This window comes from Capricornis sumatraensis, chromosome 2, assembly GCF_032405125.1.
Source record: "Capricornis sumatraensis isolate serow.1 chromosome 2, serow.2, whole genome shotgun sequence".
In the NCBI taxonomy this organism is placed as follows: domain Eukaryota; kingdom Metazoa; phylum Chordata; class Mammalia; order Artiodactyla; family Bovidae; genus Capricornis; species Capricornis sumatraensis.
The window spans coordinates 23,618,909-23,641,146 of NC_091070.1; the positions used below are offsets into that span (position 1 = coordinate 23,618,909).

A 22,238-nucleotide genomic window follows, 5' to 3' on the forward strand; every position below is an offset into this window, starting at 1 on the left:
GATTAACCAGACCTGGGCGAGCAGGATGGCTGGGAGGAGGTGGCCAGCTCCAGGAGAGGGCCCCGTGGCCCGGGCGTGATGCGTGTCTGGTGCTGAGCCAGTGCCTGGAGTTGTCATGTTTGCCTTGAGGTCGCCTCTCTGACTGGCCTGGTAGCTCAGATCTGGAGCAGTTTAAGCTGATGAACTCCTCCTCTTTAATTCCAGGGATAAATGGAAGCCACCCTCCCAGTAGCCAAGGATCAGCTGACCCCTGGGGCTAATGCTTGCTCACACTGTTGAGAATGGCACTGCAGCCCAGCCAGGCACCAGGACAAAGGTTAACCCGGGACACTTGTGGCCAGTGATCCTGATGTCTGTTCAGAGCTGCGCACTCAAGGGTGTGATAAGTGAGTATGTTACTGGCTCCCAGGGGAATCACTAGCCCTTCCTGCCTCAGCAGCACGAGCACATGTCTGGAGATTCCACTTCTGAGCCTGCTTCCCATCCGAGGGCCTGTCACACGGTTATGGTTTTGGAATGAGAGGGGGTTTTCCAGCAGTTTCAGGCCGTATCACATGCTCGAGCCATCTTACAGCTACGTGGCTTCTAAAACTCAGGCCAGAGCCAGCTGAGCTAAGTGATGGGAGACACCCAGCCCTAAGGAGACTTCTTAGGCAACTCCTCCAATTCTCGTTCTCATCTGTAGGCTCATGGACGCATTGGGCCCTGGGCTTCACCGCTGTGCAGTGGGAACTGGATCTTACCTAGGTTTCCAGATTCTGCGCAGATGCCATGAGTGGATTATGTGGCTTGGGTAGGGCATCCGGGGGACTGGATGGGGAGGGATTTGTGGCGTCTTGGCTGCCACAAATGTCGTCAAGAGGAGCAAATCCTCCACCCTTCACAGTGTTTCAGCCACATCTCCTCCTCAGTCCAGAGGAGCAGCCTCTAGGGTGAGGGCCCTCTGGCTGTGGAGTCTCCTCTGTCCTCACGCAGCCTTTCTTTCCAGCCTCAGCCTCTGGCTTTTCCTTGATGACACTTTTAAAAATGACAGTCAGGGCTGCTTTACCTAGAGGCTGTCCAGCCTAAAGGCTCATCTGTCTGAATAGGGCAGTCAGTCCCACTGAGGGATTCGGGGCCAGCAGGTTGAGAGCCCCCCAAGAAGGCAGGGCAGGGAGGGCCGGTGCTTTTGCACTCCCAACTGGATAGGCTTCCAGGAGGTGTTGGACTGGTCCATGGGAGCCCGGAGCCCTTAGATTCCACTTAGGAGAGAGGACAAGGGCAACTGGGCACTTCTCGGCTTTAGGTAACTCTTGACTCCACTGCTAGTTGATAGCTTAACACTCAAGGCTAGAATTTACTTTTCAGTCACCCGAGGCTTACAAAATCAGTTCATGACTGAACAGGCTTTCAGGAAGGGTGTTACTGTGTTGATTTATAGCCGAGGTGGTGTGAGCAAACCTGGGCCATGGGAGGGGGTTTGGGGCAGATGGATGGTCATGGAGGCCACTGCGGGAAACGCGGCCACTCAGACAGAGACCTATTCCCTGCATTACATAGAATCCCCCAGAACAACCTAAATCATCAGTCTTAAAACAGCTGTGCCCTGGACTTCCCTGGAAGTCCAGTAGTTAAGACTCCGTGTTTCCATTACAGGAGCGTGGGTTCGATCCCTGGTTGGGGAACTAAGATCCCACGTGCCATGCGGAGTGGCCAAAAAGAAAAAACAAAATGGTTGTACCCTTTCGTCCAGTGATCCCGCTTCTGGAATTGTTGAGGACTCTTTCATTAGGAAATAGTCCCAGCAAAGACGAGGGCTGAATTTTCCTGGTACAGGCATAGAAGAGATGTTTCTTGTGGTGTCACTGTCAGAGTGGATATGGAAAAGAGTTGTTCTTCCTGTGTTGAACATCTAGCTTAAGTAAATTATAGTTTCCCACTTGGTGGAATATTATGCAGCCATTATAATGAGGAGGACATGGGAAATATAACAACTTGAAAAAATGATTATGATGTCTTGAGTGAAGTGTCAGGTTATAGGATAAGTACATTACGGTAACTTGTAAAATAAACACACGAGAAAAGACTGCAGACGGGAAATGATAGTGGCTGCTAGTTGCTAGGATTATGAATGCCTTTTCTTTCTATGATGCATGAATTTGTTTCTTTTAAAATGAAATTAAATCTGGACGCATACACACCATACCTTTAAAAGTGATTTTCTCTAAGATGTGGGAAGATGGGGGACTTCTGCTTTCTATATCATTCCTTTCTGTCATGTTTAAATTTCAACTGTGAGCACATGTCATTTTTGTAATTGGGAAAATGACTTTAAAATGCTAGAAATAAAAAAATTTAAAGGCTATATTTCCCAAGAAAGAGTTGAAGAGAAAGGCTGAGCTGGTTAACATTTTATACCTGCTCCTATCAGTTTAAGGACCTGAACCTGTTTGGGCCCATTCACTCATCATCAGCTCATTCATTCACAGATAAAACCAGTGGATCTCACTGCCGGGCACTGTTCTAGGCACTGGTTACCCAGGAAAGAACAAAGCAGAGCCCCGCCCTCGTGGAACTTTCACTCTAATTGGGAGAGACAGACAGTGAACAAGTACCAAAATAGCAGAAACTGAAAGTGCTGTGACTAAAATGGCACGCTGTGAGTGATGGGAAGGCTGCTTTGCATCAGAGATCAGAGAATCCTCTGAGGGGTAATGGGTGAGCTGAGATCTGAACAACAGAGAGGCAGCCTCAGGAGGTGTGGCAAGGGGGGGTCCTGCAGCCTGCAGGCACCACCCGCAGTCTGTCCATTGCTGCCTGAGCCCTGGTGAGCCTCTGTGCCAACCTGACTTTATGCCCAAGGCCCACTTGCCCCCCCCCCCCCCCAGCACCTGCCAGCTGGGATTTGCTTAGCAGCCGAAGCCTTCTGAATCCTCCCCTGCTGGCCACCCTGCGTGGATCGGTTGCTTCTGATACTCTGGCTGCTGCTGCTCCAGGCACAAGGCTTCTCTGGGCAGCCTCCACTGCTCTTGGCTGGCATTGCCATGGCATCTAAGATTCCCGGCAGCACTAGGGCAGGCTGGCAGTCAGGGAAGCTCTGGGTAATATATGTCCTGGTGAGAGGTCTTTGAATGGCACGTGCTGCTGCGATGGTCCTGGGAGGGTCACCCAGGAGGACCTTCACATAGTTCCTGCCAGAACGCAGCTTCAGAATAGAACCTGGCCTCTCAGGATCGGCTGAGAGCCTTCAGCAGCTCTGACACCAGACCTGAGTTTCACTGATGATCTGTCTAGAAGCTCCTGTCCTTCTTGCTTTCCTGTTGTCTCTCCATATACCATCTCAGCCTGCCACAAGCAGAAACTCAGAAAATGTAGTGCCTTAGAGGAGCCTGCAGTCAGGCTTAAGGGCCGTGAGGCACACTGATCAGGAGGGAAGACTCTGGAGCTGGGTTTCAGTCCCAGCGGACAGCTACCTTGTACAGCTGTAAGAACTTGGGCTAATTCTGCAGCCTTTCTCTGCCTCAAGTTCCCCATCTGTGAAATGGGTTTGAAGATTATCTGCGTTAACACATGGAAAGTACTGTGAAGAGTGCTTGATTATTACTGTGACTTGGGAAGTGGCAGGCGGACCATCCCTGGGAGCCTTCCTGAGGGACACCCACAGCAAGAGAGGGTAGAACTGTACGGCGTTCTGGCCAGCCAGTGACCACAGGTATTTTCCCCCACTTGCTTCCCTTCTGGCCCTGAAGGCCCTCCCCCCAATGGTTTTCCTCTCCTTCAACCTGATGACCACAGGGGAAGCTCAGGACTGTTTGAGAACTTGCATCTGGCACCCAGCTGTCAGGGCACCCACCCACCCTTCATTGACTCCACTCCCCTACCAGGAGACTAGACTCAGGGTCACTCAAGCCATGCCCCAAATCCCTTGCCCTCAGGGGCCCCTGGAAGGCTTGTGCATCTCCCCAGAGCAGTGGTATTAATTACCTTGTTGCCTGGGGATGGGGAGTGAATGAAGTGAAAGAGGAAGGCCTGCCTCGCCTGTCTGCATGGAAGGGGAATCCCAGTTTTCTAGCAAGATGCTCCTCTGGACGAAAACTCCCAGAGTCGCCGTGTTGTAGCACCTTAGCTTCCGGGAACAAGATGGGAGTTTGGGGCAAAACCAAGAGCAGTCACCCCATCTGGTTTTGCCTCCAGCCCATCTTGGACTTGAATGGTATTCTCTTCACTTCTCTCAACTACTCACTCTGCTCTCTGCCAGCTAAGGAACAGCTCAGCAGGTTCTGAGAATAGCAGGTGAGATTCTCCTAGGGAGCCAGGCTCAGAAAGCCAGCCGTCCCCCCTCCCCCACCTGTTTCCTGGGAGGGGCAGCGCCCTGTCCTTAGGAAACTCTTGGGCTCTGGTCCTTTGCGGGAACTCCTTGTGCCCAGATTCTTTCATCATACACGAGGGCTCTTGTACTTGTGTGCCATTCCCCCGAATCCTGCTTGTGAAACCATCCACTGCTCTCCAGATAGTTTTCTCTGCCCTCAGTCTTGCCCACGGTTGCCTGTCTACTCCGCCCCAAGTTTTCTTTGCCGGGCTGTCCCATCTTTGTGTCACGGTCCTCAGGATGGCTATGTTTGTCAGCAGGAGAAAGAAGCAACATCTCGTGAGCTGCTGGTTCCTCTTGATGCCGCTGTGACTGGGGCTCTGATCCCCGGGGCAGAACAGGAGGTACTGGAAGGGCCTGGGGCAAAGGGTTCAGGTGGAGGGAGGCCAGGCAGGGATGAGGGGCTGTTGGGCCTAGCAGAGGGAGGGGGAGCCTGTGTTAGCTCAAAGTTTAAGCATAGCTCTGGTGATGATTAGAAATGGGTTTGGGGAGTGGAGTTCTGAAAATCCTCCCCGGCCACTGGCCGCCTCTAATCTTAGCATCTGTCCCATCACAGTGTGAGCTGCCATCCCGGCTGACGACACTGTCTCACATCCCTGTCCTGGTCCTCACCCCTGCCTTCTGGCCCCATCCAGGACTTCCAGCTTTCCCCATTCATCTTCCGTGGACCAGTCTTGGCACAACCTCTCAGACGCGGCCTGACCTCACCTAGGTATGCGTTCCCGCCGCCCCTCCCCCCGCCCCCAACCTACCTGTATTCTTCCAGGCACGGAAGATTCTAAAAATGGAATCCAGGTCTTGGGCTCGCCCTGTTCTCTCTCCACCACCATCCTCTTACCCTTTGACAGCTACTCCTTTAATCATGCTTCTGCTCCCTAGGGTTTGGGGGGTCCATCTCTTCCGCATCACCTGCTCCAGGGTAGGGGTAGGGGCTGGAGCCTCTGATGTGTAACTGGCCTGGAAGGCATTCTTGGCTGCCGCAAAAGATGAGACCAAGAGGCAACGACAGCAGGGTCTTAAAATCATCATCAAGATGGGGACTGAGCTGAATCATGTCTCCACCAGTTACATGAGGCTGATGAAGGACACAGCTGAAGAAGCCCCTTCCTTGGGGTCCTGTGGGACAGAGGGGCCAGGGGTACAAGTGCTGGCCAGGTGGAGAGACCTGAGTTCAGGGGACCCTGAGTCAGGCGGGAGGCAGAGTGGTCTCCAGGCCACCTCCGTCCACCCACTTCAGACCACGGACCCCTCCTCGCTCCTCAGTGAGTTTCACTGGAGTCCTGCTCTGTTCTGGGCAGAGGTTAGGACCTGTTGGGAGTTCAGGATAAAACGAGAGCTTGAGGAACTGTGCAGGAATGCTGGCCTTTTCACTCACACTTCTTTTAAAGCCTGGCCCTCACAGGGCTGGTTCTGGGACTGCTCCCCTTCCATCAAACCTCCTCAGCCACACAGGAGCTTCCAGCTCCTGTTGACCCCCCTCAGCTGAGTTTCTGTCCTCCTGTGGGCTGTGGGATGATTTTTATTTGCACAAGTAGCTTGGCTGCCTGGGTTGGGGCTCTGGGTGGAGGCAAAGACCTGACTTGCTTGGCATGGAAGGCTGCCTAGCTGCTAGCAAGGACAAGGGCAGAAAGACCCTGCCACAGGTGGGAGGGAGAAGCTGACCAGAAGCCTGGCTCTGTGCCAGAAATGAAAGCCACCTTTTTCTGAGCATTTGCTATATCCTTAATAGTGGACTTCTGTTAGCTCATCCATTGGCCCTGTAACCCTTGGAGCAAGTTACTCATTATTCTCACGTATAAGGAAACTGGGGCTTCCCAGGTGGCTCAGTGGTAAAGAACCTATCTGCCAATGCAAGAGATGCAAGTTCAATCCCTGGGTCAGGAAGATCCCCTGGAGACGGGAATGGCTACCCACTCCAGTATTCTTGCCTGGAGGGTTCCATGAACAGAGGAACCTGAAAGCTACAGTCCATGGGGTCGCAAAGAGTCGGACACAACTGAGTGACTAACACACACTGCATGCCTTTGCAAAATCAAAATTGTACTAAGTATTCTGTTTTGAATTCTGCCTGTTTTCTCTTAATAGTGTATTAAACAAACATTCATCAAGCGGCTACTAGTGCTGGCCTGCAAACAAATTGTGGCAAAGCTGAGTGCTAGCTATCGTCACAGAAGCAAACGGGGTGCAGAGGTAGGCAGGGTGGTGGACAGCTCCAGAGCTGCAAGGGTTTAGGAAAATATTCACAGAGGAGGACGTGGATCTTGAAGAAGGATTATGACTTCTCAGGCCACGGGTTGGGCGGGTGGCGGGGATGGGGGTTGACCTGTGCAGCAGCAGCAGTTGGGAAGGCCACCCCAGGTAACAAAATCAGCAACGGAGAGATCAGGCGGAGAGGCTCCAAAGCAGAAGTGAGTCACTAGGGGCTTTGCCAGTCATGCCTAGGAGCTGGGCCTTACTCTGCAGATACTGAAGATCCACTAATAGGCTTTAAGTGGAGAGAAACGTTGGGTTTGTATTTTAGAAAGACTGTTGTTTTTATACACTGTTTCACAGTGTGCTGGGTGAATTGAAAGGAGTGAGGCAAGGCTGGGAGACTAAGAGACTACTGGAGTCATCCAGGTGAGAGATGATGAGGCTTGAACTAGAGTAGGAATGAGAAAGAGGAAAGAAGAGGAGGAGATGGATTTCAAAGATATTTAAGAGGTAGAATGGATAGGAGTTAATGGCTGACTTGGTGGCTTTGCCATGTGACTTGCTTGGACCAGTAAGATGTTAGGGGGCGTGACTTAACCATTTAACCAGTATTGAAAAGCACTAGTGCAGTTGGGTTGCTTGCTCTTGCGCCTCTGCCCTTGCCATGAGAAGAACTTGCTGAGGCTAGTCCACTGGGCCCAGGGAAGGGGCGAGAGGCAAGCGGAGCAGAGCCATCCCGGCCAAGCATAGGACAGACAGAGCCCTCAGATGACTCACAGTCTCGTGACTGAGGCCAGCCAAGATCTGCCAATCCACAGGCATGTGAGTTGTAATAATAAATGAGAGTTTATTTAAGCCACTGAGTTTGGGGATGATTTGTTATGTAGCACTTGCTAAGTGATAAAAATGTCTTCATTCTTGAATTAAGTGTTTACTGTGTTTGAGGCACTATTCTTGGCATCTGGGGATGCAGTGCTGAATCAGACAAAGCCCTTGATTTCAGGGAGTTCAGGATAAAGGGGCGATGCGGCAGAAGAAGCAAGAAGGACCTCTGTCTGCTAACCGGGTGTGTGGTGGTACCATTAATCAAGATGGAGGGGGGTCATAGGAGGAAAACAGACTTTTGGGGAGAAGATAATGAGTTTGATTAAGGAAAGGAATATGAGGTGCCCATAGGACACTTGGGTGTTCAAGAAGGAATAGGATAAATAGGTATAGCACACAGGAAAGATGTTTGGCTGGAGATTGAAAATTATCAACAGAGTAAAACAAAATCATCTGTACCAAAGAGAGACAAAGTACTTGCTGTGGATATTCAGAGCAGGAAGAAAGGATTTGTGGCTGGGAGGATGCAAAAGATTTTGTACCAGAGGTAACCTATAAGCTGGGTTTGTACTTGTGGGGCCAGGAAGACAAACACACATAAAACAATAAACCGAATGGTGGTAAGACAGGGAGAGCTGGAAATGTGAGAATTAGGCTGAGAAAGTAGACTGGAGTGAGATCCTGGAGAGTCTTGAATGCCAGGCCCCCTGCATTGGGAGCACGGAAACTTAGCCACTGGACCACCAGGGAAGTCCCTACAGATGTCATCTTGTTAACCTCTGTCCCCTCTACCGCTTCGGAGAGAGGATTGCCAGAGGTGTCAGCCAAGTCTGCTGGCAGCTGGCAGAGCTGTGGTTCATGTTCTCGTGCTTTATCTTCCCATTCTAGGTTTAACCATGAACTCTCTCATCCGACCCTCCATATAAACTACATGTCATTTAGAGATGCCTGTTCAGGGGAGGTCTGTGCCAAGGCTTCAGGACAGAGGACTGGGAGGTAGTTGCTGCCCTCGAGGAGTACACAGGCTGGTGAGATCAAGAGGGCATGTGCCTCAAAATAGTAAATTGGGGTGGCACTGAATAAAGGACCAAATGAGTGGTCCACAGTCTCCAGTGCCAGGCCAGTGACGGGCCAGGCCAGTCTGGAGAAATGTGATGGGGCCTTGAAGATCAGTGGGGTTTCAAACAGAGGAACGGAAGGGAATAAGAAGGAGAAGGGAGGACTCTCTCCTCTATCAGCCCACTGGTTTCCTTTCAACAAACTAAACATCAAAACCCCACTTAACAGAGCACTTGAAGACAAATGAGACCACAACAAGCCACTACTCCACACTCATTAGAACAGCCATCATCACCAAAGCAGGAAATAGCAGTGCTGGCAGGGATAAGGAGAAATTGGAACTCTTGTGCATTGCTGGTGGGAATGTAATATAGTATAGCTGTTGTAGAAAACAGAAAATGAAAATAAAATTGCCATATGATCCAGCAAGTTTACTTCTGGGTGTGTACCCAAAAGAATTGAAAGCAGAGACTGGAATACATATTTGTACACCCATGTTCAGAGCAGCGGGCTTCCCTGGTGGCTCAGCCTGTAAGGCCGGAGATCTGGGTTCTACCTCTGAGTTGGAAAGATCTCCTCGGGGAGGGCTCCCACTCCAGGATTCTTGTCTGGAGGATCTCATGGACAGAGGAGCCTGGCAGCTTGCAATCCATGGGGTTGCAAAGAGCCGGACATGACTGAGTGACTAAGCACACTCCAGAGCAGCAGTATTCACAGTAACCAAAAACACCCATTAATGGATGAATTGATTTTAAAAAAAGATATATCTAGATAGATCAGCATCGAATATTATTTAGCCTTAAAAAGGGAAGGAAATTCTGATGCATGCCACAGCATGGATGAACCATGAAAAAGATGATATTACGCTCGGTGAAATAAGCCAGTCACAACAGGACAAATTCTGTATGATTCCATTTAAATTATAAGATACCTACGAACTCAAATTCATAAAGACAAAGTGAAACAGTGGTTGCATGGACTGGGGAGGGGATGGAAGTCAGCGTTTAATGAGTGTGCAGTTTCAGTTTGGAATGGGGGAAATGTTTTGGAGATGACTGGTGGTAGAGAGGGAACTTAATTCCACTCAGTGTACACTTAACGCAAGGGAAAGTGGTAACTTTTACATGTTCACGTACACACCCGACGTTACTGGCTCTTAGATCTCAGAAACGTGAGTGATGTGGAGATGTTTGAGAAGTGAAGGAAGAGATGGGAACCTCAGGGGCAAAAGATCAGCAAGTAGCTTGAAATGGGGGGGATTCTGGGCCAGGATAGCGGCCACGGATAAATCCTAAGAAGTTATGATGGGGAGTGTGCTAGCCACTTCCCTCGAAGCAGTACTTGAGTAGAGTTGGCTCAGAGGCAGCCAGCCGGGGCTGTTTGTATTCTTCTATTTCTCCCGCCTCCCTGGCTCAGGTAAGGAATATGAACTGAAGTAAGGAACAAGGGACAGGCTTAGGAATACGATGGCTGACTAAAGAGAAAGGCAGAAGCAGGCTTGAAGTCCCCTCTGGCTGGCCACGGCAGACCTTGGGCCGGGCGGTGGCAGCCCCTCCACGCCCCCCTCACCTGTGTGTCCTTTGGTCCCCAGCGGCCAGCCGGCACCATGGCTTCCGCCGAGCCCCTGACGGCGCTGTCCCGCTGGTACCTGTACGCCATCCACGGCTACTTCTGCGAGGTGATGTTCACGGCGGCCTGGGAGTTCGTGGTGAACTTTAACTGGAAGTTCCCGGGGGTCACGAGCGTGTGGGCGCTCTTCATCTACGGCACGTCCATCCTCATCGTGGAGCGCATGTACCTGCGCCTGCGTGGCCGCTGCCCGCTGCTGCTGCGCTGCCTCATCTACACGCTCTGGACCTACCTGTGGGAGTTCACCACCGGCTTCATCCTGCGCCAGTTCAACGCCTGCCCCTGGGACTACTCCCAGTTCGACTTCGACTTCATGGGCCTCATCACCCTGGAGTACGCCGTGCCCTGGTTCTGCGGGGCCCTCATCGTGGAGCAGTTCATCATCCGCAACACCCTCCGCCTCCGCTTCGACAAGGATGCCGAGCCCGGGGAGCCCAGTGATGCCCTGGCCCTGGCCAATGGCCACGTCAAGACTGACTGAGTTGGTGGGGGCGGGGAGCTGCCGGGTTGGGACCCCCCGGGGGCTCTCACGGACCCTGTGGACAAGGGTACCAAGCTGGTGGGGTTGCCCCCTCTGTACCGCACAAGCCGCGCCCAATGGGGGAGCACACGGAGCAGCCCCGGACCCTCCGCCGTGGGCGGGGTTGGAGGCATGGCCAGGTGTTGGGGGCGGCAAAGGCACTTGGGGTAGAGCGCGTGGATCTCAGCCTAGCTCAGGGGCTGGAGGCGGGAGGCCTGTGGTTACGCAGCGACTGGACTTATGTGGGTGACTTTGGAGGCAGCAGGCCCTGTCCTGGCTAAGGTACTCTGAGAAGGGGGCAGAAGGTGGGAGGCAAGGCCTGCAGGGGCTGTTGGCGGCTGCAGCCGCCGCTGCCTCCCTCCCTCTCACCTGGTTTAGTTGGGCTTGGGCTGGTTCCATTAGGCAATATTCAGGTGCTTGCTTGCAACCAATACCTCCCCCCAAGGCCTGTTGAGCTGCAGCCTAAGAAGAGACTGGGCAGCTAGGCGGCTGCTGGGCAGGAATGCTGGTCTGCAAGGGCTGGGAGGCCTTCCCTTGGTTCCTCTCCCCTCCCCCAGGGCTCCAAGCTGCTCCCTTGGCCTCCTGGGGCTCCCCCCTGGTGCTGGATTCCCACCAACCTTGGGCTTTGGGAGGTTTCAATCCCTGTGTGTTCGGTGGCGTTTCCCCTTTTTACCACTAACAGCCCCCTGTATCCATGTCAACCACCCCACCTGTCCCCACCCCCATCTCCCTAGCCAACACAACAGCTGCCAGAGATAGAGCCCTGAGCAGATCCATTCCACCCTCTTGCAGCTTTCCCTCCCCTATTGCCACTGGCCTGATCCTTGGGAAGTTCCTTGTTATGGTTCCCCGCCCCCTTATCTGGGGGACAGTGGCAGGGCCCCTGGTGCTCACCTCCCTGCAGTGGCTAAAAACCGAATGATACCCCCAATGCACAGTCAGGCTAAGATGTGCCCCACGGATCCACAATGGGGACGGAGAGACAAGTCAGTTGAAGGGGGAGGTGGGCAGTAAAGGCACCTGGCTGGTTTACTTTCAAACCAGCTAGGGACAGTCCAGCTTTCCAGAGGGTGGAGGAGCAGGTATCCAGTGCTGAAGAGTCATGGAGACTGAGGGAGGAAAAGGGGGCTTTTCAGCTTTGGCAATGGCAACCCACTCCAGTATCCTTGCCTGGAGAATTCCATGGACAGATGAACCTGGCAGGCTATAGTTCGTGGGGTTGCAAAGAGTCGGACACGACTGATCGACTAACACTTTGGCTTTGGGAGGGTGCTCAAAGCATCCATAGTGGGAATGAGTTGGTCCTGGTTCTGCCATAGCCCCAGCCCTGCAGTGAAACCGCCTCATATCTAACGTCTCCTTCCCCCTCCGAGCTTGCTCCTTAAGCAGGATTAAGCCTGCCATGCTCACGGGCATTGTCATCTCAGTGGCCCCACCTTCCCCACTGACCGGTCCATTGCTGGCAGTGGACAGTGAGATCCTAACTCCAGCCCACTTCCAGCTCTGCCGCCTCCTCCAGGGGAGGGCTCCATCGAAAGCAGCCTATCCCGCGGCAGGCCGTCTCTTCTTGACCACCCTAGGACTCTTAGGTAGAAATTAGCCTTTCCCTTTTTATAGAACATTAAAAGCGGTAACACCACCTGTGGAGAGGTTTCTCTTCTTGCTGTACTACTCCAGGTATGCTGTGCAGATAGTACCAGCCAGAGCGCAAGCCGGGGTGGAGGTTCTGGGGGTGGGCAGAGTGGTGTCCTGGACTGGGAGAAAGGCTGGGAGACTCTGCCTTTGGCAGGGTTGTGTTCTGCAGTGACCCTGTCCAGGACAGGATAAAGGGTGATCCCCAGTTTCTCTGTCCTGAGCAGGCTCCTCAAGTCCAGGCACGACCTACATTCTGCAGGGATTAGCCCTCCCTTTGATTTTATGTGGCTCCAATTGCAGGGCTTTGGGGCTCCCAGGGACTCAACTTTCCAGTGGGGGCCAATTGCTTTCCATCTACAGGTGGAGGGGATTCCAGAGGAAGAGGATTGCCTGGTCCCCCGTTCCATAGTCGCCTGCTACGATGGCCCTGTAGTTGTCTCCTTGGTCTTTTCCCCTTGCTCCATGTTATCTTGGTCTCCTGAACCCCCACCCCCGACCCCTCCAAGCCCCCTAGTGGGCCCTTGGACCACACCACTCACCTTTTGTTCTTTCCTCCACGACGGAAATCTGGGTGTCAGCTTGTTGATGTCTCCCAGCCCAAGGCCTCTGTGATTCTCTCCCAGAGCCAGCCCTTGGATGGCCCACTGGGTCTGTCTGCTCCAGAAGGTTGCCCTGTCCATGCTCTCTGGTACCATCTCTCTGGGCCCTATAAACTCCCAAGTGCGAAAGGTCCCCGAGTAAACCTGCCTGCCTGGCAGCGTGCAGAGCACTATGCTTCTGCTTCATCCAGGTGCCCCAAGGCTCCTGTTCTCTCTCACATTCACTCCAGGTGACCGGGATCTGCAGGCTCAGAGCTCACCAGAGGTCACCCAGACCTCAACTCTTGCTTTTTTTTTGGTATCTTCAGGGCCCCAATCCATTAGTGCCCAAGGACTCAAAAGTTTGGAGTAATCCAGCCCTGCAAAGCAGGAGAGAATCTACTCACTGTTCATGAACCTCTGATGTCGTCCTGGGCCCCTCCCCACTGGCCATGGCAGCATCTCTGAGTCACAGGTCGCCATGTGCTGCCCTGCATGGTTGAATCAATTCCAACATCTGCTAGGCATCCTGCCCCTTGTGCCATGTCCCCTCTGATGTGCCAGTGAGTCACAATGGCCTATGCTTATTCACAGCAATAATACCTAGGGGGTGCCCGCGAAGTCCTTTTGTCCTGGTCCCTCGCCTTCTGCATGGGTCTCCTGGGAAGGCAGCCACTGAGTGGATGAGGTCATGAGAACCTGTATTTATGAAACTCTGGGCTATGCAGACATCATCAAGGGGATGCAGAAAAATAGGAGGCCCAGGCCTGGGGGAGTTATGGCTCAGGCAAGGAAAGCAACGTCCACTCCGAGGTCACCCCAGGCCTGGAGGACCTGCAGGTCCCTGCTCTGCCAAAGGGCCTTTCATGGGTGGGACTGTCTCCCAGCTATGGCAGCTCTTCTGAAGGACACACGACTGGTTTTTGCGCCCATTGCCTGCTCTGTCTCCATTGGTCTCGTTGTCTCTTTCTTTTCACATTCGTGCACATAAAATATACTGGTGTTTGTGTTCCAGGACTGACTCTGGCCCATCTCTGTTTCTTATATTTTGGAGCCCCTTCCCTAGGGGCTGCTGGCCCTGCACACACTGGCGTCACGCTGTCCTGAAGCACGCTGGACAGGGCCGTGCTGTAGGAAGGGCAGATGGCCTCTCCACTAGTCCTATCCACAATCTCTGCGCTGACCTGCTCTAGTAACCTGAATTCTCCACCCAGCCCCTCCCACTCCCCATCACAGTCTGGTCCAGTCCTGACTTTGGGCCCAGACTGCAAGGCAGATGGAGCCGCTCAGGCAGTATCCAGGTTGGTGGTAGGTTACTGCCCATGAGATGAACTCTCGAAATGCCTGCCATGTCTCATGGGGCAGGAGGGCCCATGGAGAGAATCTGAGGGTACCCCAAAGAGCTGGAAGGCCAGACTCCCTTACTTCCCGTTGCCTTGGGAGTCATGCTATTTAGAAACAGAATCCTGCATACCAGCTGGCAGTGCTGTTTTCCCCGAGAAGTGCATTTGGAGGGAGTCATCCCTTCCTGCTCCGTGTACCTCTCTTCTGTCTAGCCCCTCTTGTCCTCCTCTCCTCCCACCACCCTCCTGCCTACTTTCCTACTTCTGGGAAGAGGAGGGTGGGTTCAGAATTTGCTCAGCCAGTTTAACCAAACCAAGATGGCCTGTCTGCCCACCCCACCCCACCCCATCCCGTCCCCGACTGCTGCAGCTAGGCTATAAAATACCTGTTGGTTTTCCGGATGGAATAGGCAGTGAGGTTTCTGAATCACTGAGAAGGCCCTCAGCCTCCATCCGCACCCCCCTCACTTGATGGTATTCATTGCTGTAACTGAAAGCTTTTCCCTTTATACAAATGAGCAAAGCCCCAACAGTCACTTACATGTCATTACAAACAAACCTGTAAGACTAGCTCATTAGAGCAGGTGTTTCTAAAAAGAAAGAGGCAAGCTTCATGGAGCCAGGTCTACCTGATGGAGAAGAGGCAAGAGGTAAGACCCAGAACAAAGAGCCTGAAAGGACTTGAGGCCCTTCTTCACTGGCCAGTGCCTTCTGTACTCTACTCAGTGGATGCCTTCCTTTCTTGATAACTTTCCTTCCTTACCTCCTCTGCCCCACCCTTACCCAATTCAAAGGGACCTTCTGACTCATCACATCCCAGGTCAGAAGAACAACAGCTGTGGCTGCTGCTGCTGGTGGTGCTGCAGCTGTGACCGCTCAGGCACTGCCCTGAATGCTCACTCTCATTCTCGAATTTTCTCCCATCCTAGGTGAGCTTTGCTGTTTCTCTATTTTACAGAGGCAGTCAGGGGGCAACCAGTCTCCAACTGCAATTTACCATATCACTTTTTTGTTTCAATGTGAGCAGAAGACCCTTCTCTTACTTTAGCAAGAACTTGTGATGATTCAGGTGCTCTTTCATGCTTTAATGAGATTCTGGATGTTAGAGCCCAGCCCCTCCAAAAGCCATCCACAATGAGAAATTAATGTTCAGAAGGAGGAGGTTTCGGGGGAGAGATGGGGTTATAAAGAAGAAAGTATGAGATACCATCTCAGCCAAGACTTAAACCAACTGGCTCATGGCTCCTCATGGAGGGAGGGTTGTGAGATTTTGGACTTTGGCAACCTGGGTTTAGGGTTGACACCTTCTCTCCCTCCCATGTGCAGCTTTATTTATTCCCTGGGCCTTCCACTTTTGATCCTATTTCCCTCTCTTGAGATTAAGCCTGAGTCCTTAGCTGTAGGTCCTCTTGGAGGGTCTGACACCACCAGTTCAGTTTAGTCACTCAGTTGTGTCCGACTCTTTGTGACCCCATAGACTGCAGCACTTCAGGCTTCCCTGTCCATTACCAACTCCCAGAGCTTTCTCAAACTCGTGTCCATTGAGTCAGTGATGCTATCCAACCATCTCATCCTCTATCGTTCCTTACTCCTCCTGCCTTTAGTCTTTCCCAGCATCAAGGTCTTCACCACCAGGTGAAATCTTTTTCCTTTTGAAAACTCAGTTGGCCTGAGAATTTGACCTGATTAGTTCTTCAGCTTCTTATTGGACACCTACAATGAGCTGGGGACCAGGCTAGCTACTGGGGTCCTCACAGCTAGTCAAGAAACAAGTGTTGAATGTTCTTTCATGCAGATGTATCAGTACAATGTTGATCAGGCCTCCAAAAGAGAAGCTTCAGTCTGACAGAGGAGCTGACTCATCTAAGGGATAGGCAAGGACTCCCCTGGGAAGAGACACATAGCGCAGACCCGAAGGCCAAGTACTGATGCTCTCAGTGGTGGGCTGACTTCTCACTGTCCAGAAAGATGGATGTTGATTGTGCTTTGTGAGACACCTAGATGGGTAGACTGCAGAACAAAGCCAGCACACAGTGGGTGCTTTAAGCAACTCTTGATGAATGAAGTCTTCTTACAGGATGGCAGACCTAGTAAGCCCACCCTAAAGGCCAGGCTGGATGTTCCAGAGCACCCCCTGCCCCTTTGGGAACCTGGAGTTAGGAATCCCATTTGGGTAACAGACATCCCTGCTATACCTGCGCCCACTGCCATAGAGCAACTCACTGCCCTCCCCTCTGTTTCAAAACCATCATTCCCTGCAGGGCCCTGCCAGCGTTCCAGCTTCACTCCCAGAGTCTTTGGTCCTTGGCCAAAGACCCAGCTCCACTGACTTGTCCATTGCTTCATTCTGGTGATATGCTTTCTTATCACCAGAAAGCACGGTGTGGGCAGAAGTGTCCTTTCAGTACCACGTGGTTCAAAGAAGGAGTCACCGTTGGTCTAGTCTTGCCTCTGTCACAATCACACTTTCCAAACAGAAAGGAAATATTCTGGTTTATAAGGGTCCACTGATGATGAAGGCTGACTCTTCTTAGTTACAGTATAAGGCTGTATTCGTTCCTGTGGCTGCTGCAACAAATTACCACAAGCTAGCTAGCTGAAGATAATAAAATGTATTCTTTCACAGTGCTGGAAGTCAGAAGTCTGACATCAAGGGGTCAGCAGGACTCTCTTCTTGTGGCTGTAGGGAGTGTTGCTCTTTGTCTCTTCCGGTTTCCGGTGGCTGTTGGCACGCCTTGGCTTCCTAGGCTTGTGGTGGCATCGCTCCAGTTTTTGACTCGATGGTCACATGGCCTCTTCCCCTTCTGTGTCTTCTCCTCTTCTAAGGACATTTATCACTGGACTTGGGGCGCATCTAGGTAATCCAGGATGATCTCATCCCAAGATCCTTAACTTACTTACATCTGCAAAGACCCGTTTTCCAAATAAGGTCATATTCACATGCTCTAGGGATTTGAATGTGGCTCTATCTTTTGGGGAAGGGGTTTCCCAATGGCTCAGTGGTAAAAAATCCACCTGCCAAGCAGGAGACATGGGTTCAATCCCTGGGTCTTGAAGACCCCCCGGAGAAGGAAATGGCAACCCACTCCCAATATTCTTGCCTGGGAATCCCATGGACAGAGAAGCCTGGATGGTCACAGTCCTTGGGGTCACAAAGAGTCAGACAGGCCTTAGCGACTGAAAATCAACAACAACACTGTCTTTTGGGGAGCCGCTCAAGGGCTCAGGAGGGAGACTTCTTCCGAAGCCCTGTATCCTACATCCATGTGTAGGAATTCCATTAAGAGTAAGAGCTAGAAGTACAGCGTAGGTAACCTGGGAGAGAACTCAGACATTTAGGTTGGGATTGGAGCTGTCCATCCCAAGACCGTCTGTAGCTGCAATTGGGTTTTCTGTTTAGATGCAGACCTGACCACTTCACTCCCTACTCCAGACTCTTTAATGATTTCCCATTACCTTTAGGATCAAGTTCACCACCTCGGCGAGGCTTACACAACCCTCTGTGGTTTGGCCTCATTTCTCGCCTCCCCCTCAGTCTTGCACAGTCCAGGGAGAATGACTTGTGGTTCCCTTGGCCTGTCCCCACTCACTGCCTCTGGGCCTTCAGCCCTGTGTTCCACTTCCTGGAATGTTCTTGCCCCTTCTCTTAGCCCAACTAGATGACAGATGAGCTCAGTTACAGCCAGCATGGTTGGCCTCTGTTTACTTCACGCTCTCACTGGCCCCAGCTCTCGATTTAGTTCAGGCAAACTCAGGATGGGAGCTGTCTCCCTGGAAACCCTCAGCATGACAGCTGCCAGCAGCAGTAGCTCAGTTCTCCCGGAGCTGTCCATGCAGCAGACCTTCATTCATTCATTCACCCCGCGACACACCAGGTCCTGTGCTAGGCCTACACACAGCAGTGAACAAAACATGCGCATCTCTGTCCAGTAAACCCTTCCTGTCCCCTGGAGCCCCAGAGGACTTTGGGTTCCTGTTGTTTTCTTGAACTGTTCTTTGGCCCTTCCTTTGACACCGTAGGTGTCCCTCACAATTTTCTGATTAATCCCTTCTTAGTTTGTGTTAGTTGATTCTGTTGCTTTTAACCAACCCTTCTCCCACTCTCTGCAAAGCAGTAAGAACCTTCTATGTTGACAGTCAAGAACCCTGCTACACACCTGACTTCTTTTAGGCATCAGCTGTCACCTGTAATCGTATCATTAGCCCTCACACTCCTCCTTTCTGATTCGTGAGATGTTACTCATGCCTTGAACTAATACCCCCTTATCCAGTCTGCACCCCACCTCCAGGAGACCTCACCCATGACAATCTATGCTTGCCAGCTCTGCACCTGCTGGGAGACTTAGGTTGACTGCTGAAAGCTGAGGAAGCTCCAACATGGGAGTGTTGCAAACTAGGCCCTTCTTTTATAAATGAAGAAGTGCAAATAACACTCTTTCTAATTTTGTGCATATTCTGGGGTTCAGACCTGTTGCAATCGGGATTCATCTGATTCAGGAACTGCCCTTCTCTGCAGTAGGGTCTCTAGGAAACCTTTAGGGCTCTGAATTGATATTAGCCCCATTTTCAGATGGGGAAGCTGAAGATCTCTAAATCCTTTAGAGATAGGCACAAGTCTGCCCACCACCTCTGGCTGGACAGGTAAGGACAGCTACTGCCCATTGCCCACCTGGCTCCCCCATGGGCTGCTCCTTGGGACAGTCTCTCCTGTTGAACCAAAGCCAAGGGTCAAGGCAGAAGACAGAACCTTGTCTAGACCACTTCAACACCAAAGAACAAGTCTCTTCCTTGGATCACTTGAGAAATGAGAACAAAATGACATTAGGTGTTATTTTGCTGACTTTCACTTGGTCTGTTCCCCTAGGGTCTCAGGCCTGCTGACCAGTAGGACCAGATGGTACCTTTTGTAGGAATATCTCATCATTTCTGCTTCTGTGCAGGCCTTGGCCATCCTAAGGAACAAATCCTTGTCTCCTTCTGATTGACATATCTGTGATCCTGTCAAGTTACCCATACACTTTTCCTTCCTATGACTCTGCTGAAGGCACTTGGGACCCAATCCCAGCTTACATTTCATGTCCTTGAGATGCCCACTGGCCTTGTTGTCCATGAGGAGGGAAGATGAAGGTAAGGGAGAGGGGAGGGAAGGCTCAGAAGAGGACAGGGAAGGACTAGATTGCTCTACATTCATGACACTATTTGTAACCAGGCCCTTTCTCAGTCTTTCCAGAATGTGACCATCTGTACTCCATGTTACCCTGACAACTTTCTGATTATTCAGCAGAAGATGCAACATGCCAGGCTTTGGAGTCATTAGACCTGAGTTTGAATCTCAGGTCCCTGACTCACTTGGGTGTGTGATGTAACCTGTCTATGCTTCAGTCTCCATCTCAAAATGGGGCTTATATTAGTCTGTATCTCCCAGAGTCGTGGGGATCAGATGAGACAACACTTGTCAAGTGCTTGGCATGCAGTTGATGTCAGATATGAGAAGAAATATTCTTTGTTGGTGTCATAAGTCAAATACAAGCAGATGTCACTCCACCGCATATTTCTGGACTCCTGCTGATCTGGTCATGGTGGCCAAAATCACGGGCTTTGAATGCTCCCAAATGGAACTGGGCCACTTGTTATCAATGGAAAAGCACATTAACCTCTATACACACCAAGTTTTCTCATTTGTAAAGTGGGAATGATCTAACCTATTCTGAAGGATTATTGTGAAAATTAAGTTAAATAAAATTATATGTCTAAACACTTAGCACAGGTCCCTAATTCCTTACTCTAAACCCGTGGGATTCTGTGAGACTTTCTGGATTTCAGAAAAATAATAACATTTAAATGTTACATATTTTGTAACACCTGAACCAGGTGTGAGTCAGCACCCCGTGGTCGAACACATTATTATTTCCACAGGAAACCTATAAATATCACGCTTAGTGGGGTAAATAAGTTCTTACCTTGTGAGACAAGTAGGGCAAGTATTAAAATTCTCACTTGATGGATAACAAACTAAGGTTCAAGAGCACGTGGACTGTAATTGGCAGCACCAGGATCCCTGGGTCACCTGGTCAGCTGGTCCAAGGACTCTTCCCATCACACCACACACTATGGCAGACACCACCCTGCTACAGTCATTCCCTTTGCTTAGTGAACTTAACAAAAATCAGCTACTGAGTAGTTGTTTGCTTCTTGTCTTTCTAAACGGTTGTGTGTATATTTCCACGTTTTCCACATACTCTGCTTTCCCCACTTTGGTACTTGGTACACAATTTTCTATTTGGTATTGTGTTGTAGTGTCATGTTTAAAAACTATACTGTCTTCCAGCATCTTAATATAACCCAGTAAGCTTAGCTATTCCCCTGTCGCTGGGTATTTGCCTCTTTCCAGCTTTGCACTGCTCTAAAATAATGCTCAGTCACTCACTTTAAACTTTGCCTTGGGGATGAACAAGCACATTGATCTGAAAACACCTGTCCCTTGAGCCCCTGGCTGGCTGGCAGCCTTTGGGAGATTGTATTTCCAGGCATTTACACCATACATCTGTTGTTCCCAATCAGCTAATCATTAGGGTTTATTGTACGCCTACGTAGGGAACAGGGAGCTCTTTGTTGCTGTGAGGGGGCACAGAAGCATAAGCTGTGTCTCTGACCCTTAAGAGCCTGATGTGTAACCCAGGAGGCCTTTCAGCTTCAAACCAAACCGGGTTTGCATCCATCCAGTGAGGCCTTCCAAGCAGGGCTGGTAAAGATGGGCACCAGGGTGTGGCGTGAGTGGTGAGAGCAAGAAGTTTAAATAGGTCTCTGATGTATCCCCCTGCCTGTCAAGGGCTTTGGTTCCATTCAGGCAGAAGGTGCTAGAAATGAAATAGTGAATGAGGAAAACAAGGTCAGGTGTTTCATGAAACCTTCCCTGATTTAGGAAGTTTTACTTTCAGATGCTAACGATCAGGATGAGTCATTAAAAATCAGTAGGAAGTACCACCTCCCTGTTCATACTGTTCATGGGGTTTTCAAGGCAAGAATACTGAAGTGACTTGGCATTCCCTTCTCCAGTAAAGCTCCAATACTTTCGCCACCTGATGCAAAGAACTGACTCATTGGAAAAGACCCTGATGCTGGGAAAGATTGAAGGCAAGAGGAAGAAGGGGACGACAGAGGATGAGATAGTTGGATGGCATCATCGACTCAATGGACATGAGTTTGAGCAAGCTCCAGGAGTTGGCGATGGACAGAGAAGCCTGCTGTGCTGCAGTCCATGGGGTTGCAAAGAGTCAGACATGACTGAGCGACTGAACTGACTGACCACCTCCCTGAATTCCCTTGATGAGGGGGTCAGCAAAAGGACTAAGCAAGACCTGGTGGCTGGTTCTAACTAGCAAATTACCTAAACTCTCTCTGCCTCTGTTTGCCCATCCATCAAATGGGAATAATAGTAACGTTCTCATGGGACTCACAGGATTGTAACAAGGATAACTTCAGATCCTCACAGTGCATTCAAAAGAACAAAATATTGTCCACATGATCTGGGGGAGACTGGGGACCACATCTCACTCACTGCCACATCCCAAGCACCTGTACAGTGTGGGTCTGGCAGACAGTAGGAGCTCAATAAACATTTGTGGAGTGAATGATGGAACAGGCAGGTATAATCACAAGTCCATAAAGGACAGAGAACTACACATCCTTCCATCAACTCCGAGCCTGAGAAGGAGGCTCACACTATTCCAGCTTCAACCCTGTATCCATCCTCCCCAGAGTGGTCCCCATCCTGATTCTGGCACCCCATATCCACTATAAGGAGTCCCTCATTCACGGCAGCAAAGATCACCCCCGGCCAGGGAGCAGAAGCCAGTGCTGATCTCAGCCCGTCTCCTCGGGTTTCGGGCTGCAGCACTCACTGTCACAAGGGACCGGCCAGTTCTGCCCTTGTTTCCTGCTCCTGTCCGCTGAGGCAGGGGAACGTTGGGCCATAGGAGTCAGCCAAGCGGCCCTCTGGCCAGCTGACAAGGAGACCTGGCACCAGAGGGCAGCCACACCTGATGCACCACCAGCCGGAACCTCAGGTGTTCCGTCATCTCCTAGCCCAGCCCGCCCACCGCTCCTGG

General features: G+C 51.3%; 1 protein-coding gene across 2 annotated transcripts; it reads left to right on the forward strand.

Moving 5' to 3' along the window:
* The first annotated feature begins 259 nt into the window (after nt 1-259).
* TMEM229B (transmembrane protein 229B) lies at nt 260-10,535 on the forward strand. Of its 2 annotated transcripts, none has more exons than XM_068966725.1 (2): nt 260-394; nt 10,017-10,535. In XM_068966725.1, the coding sequence occupies exons 1-2, from the start codon at nt 260-262 to the stop codon at nt 10,533-10,535; spliced, it is 654 nt and encodes a 217-aa protein (XP_068822826.1). The 2 variants fall into 2 exon arrangements, with proteins under 2 accessions (XP_068822826.1, XP_068822827.1); XM_068966726.1 differs by lacking the exon at nt 260-394 and adding an exon at nt 5,025-5,060.
* The last annotated feature ends 11,703 nt before the right edge of the window (nt 10,536-22,238 follow it).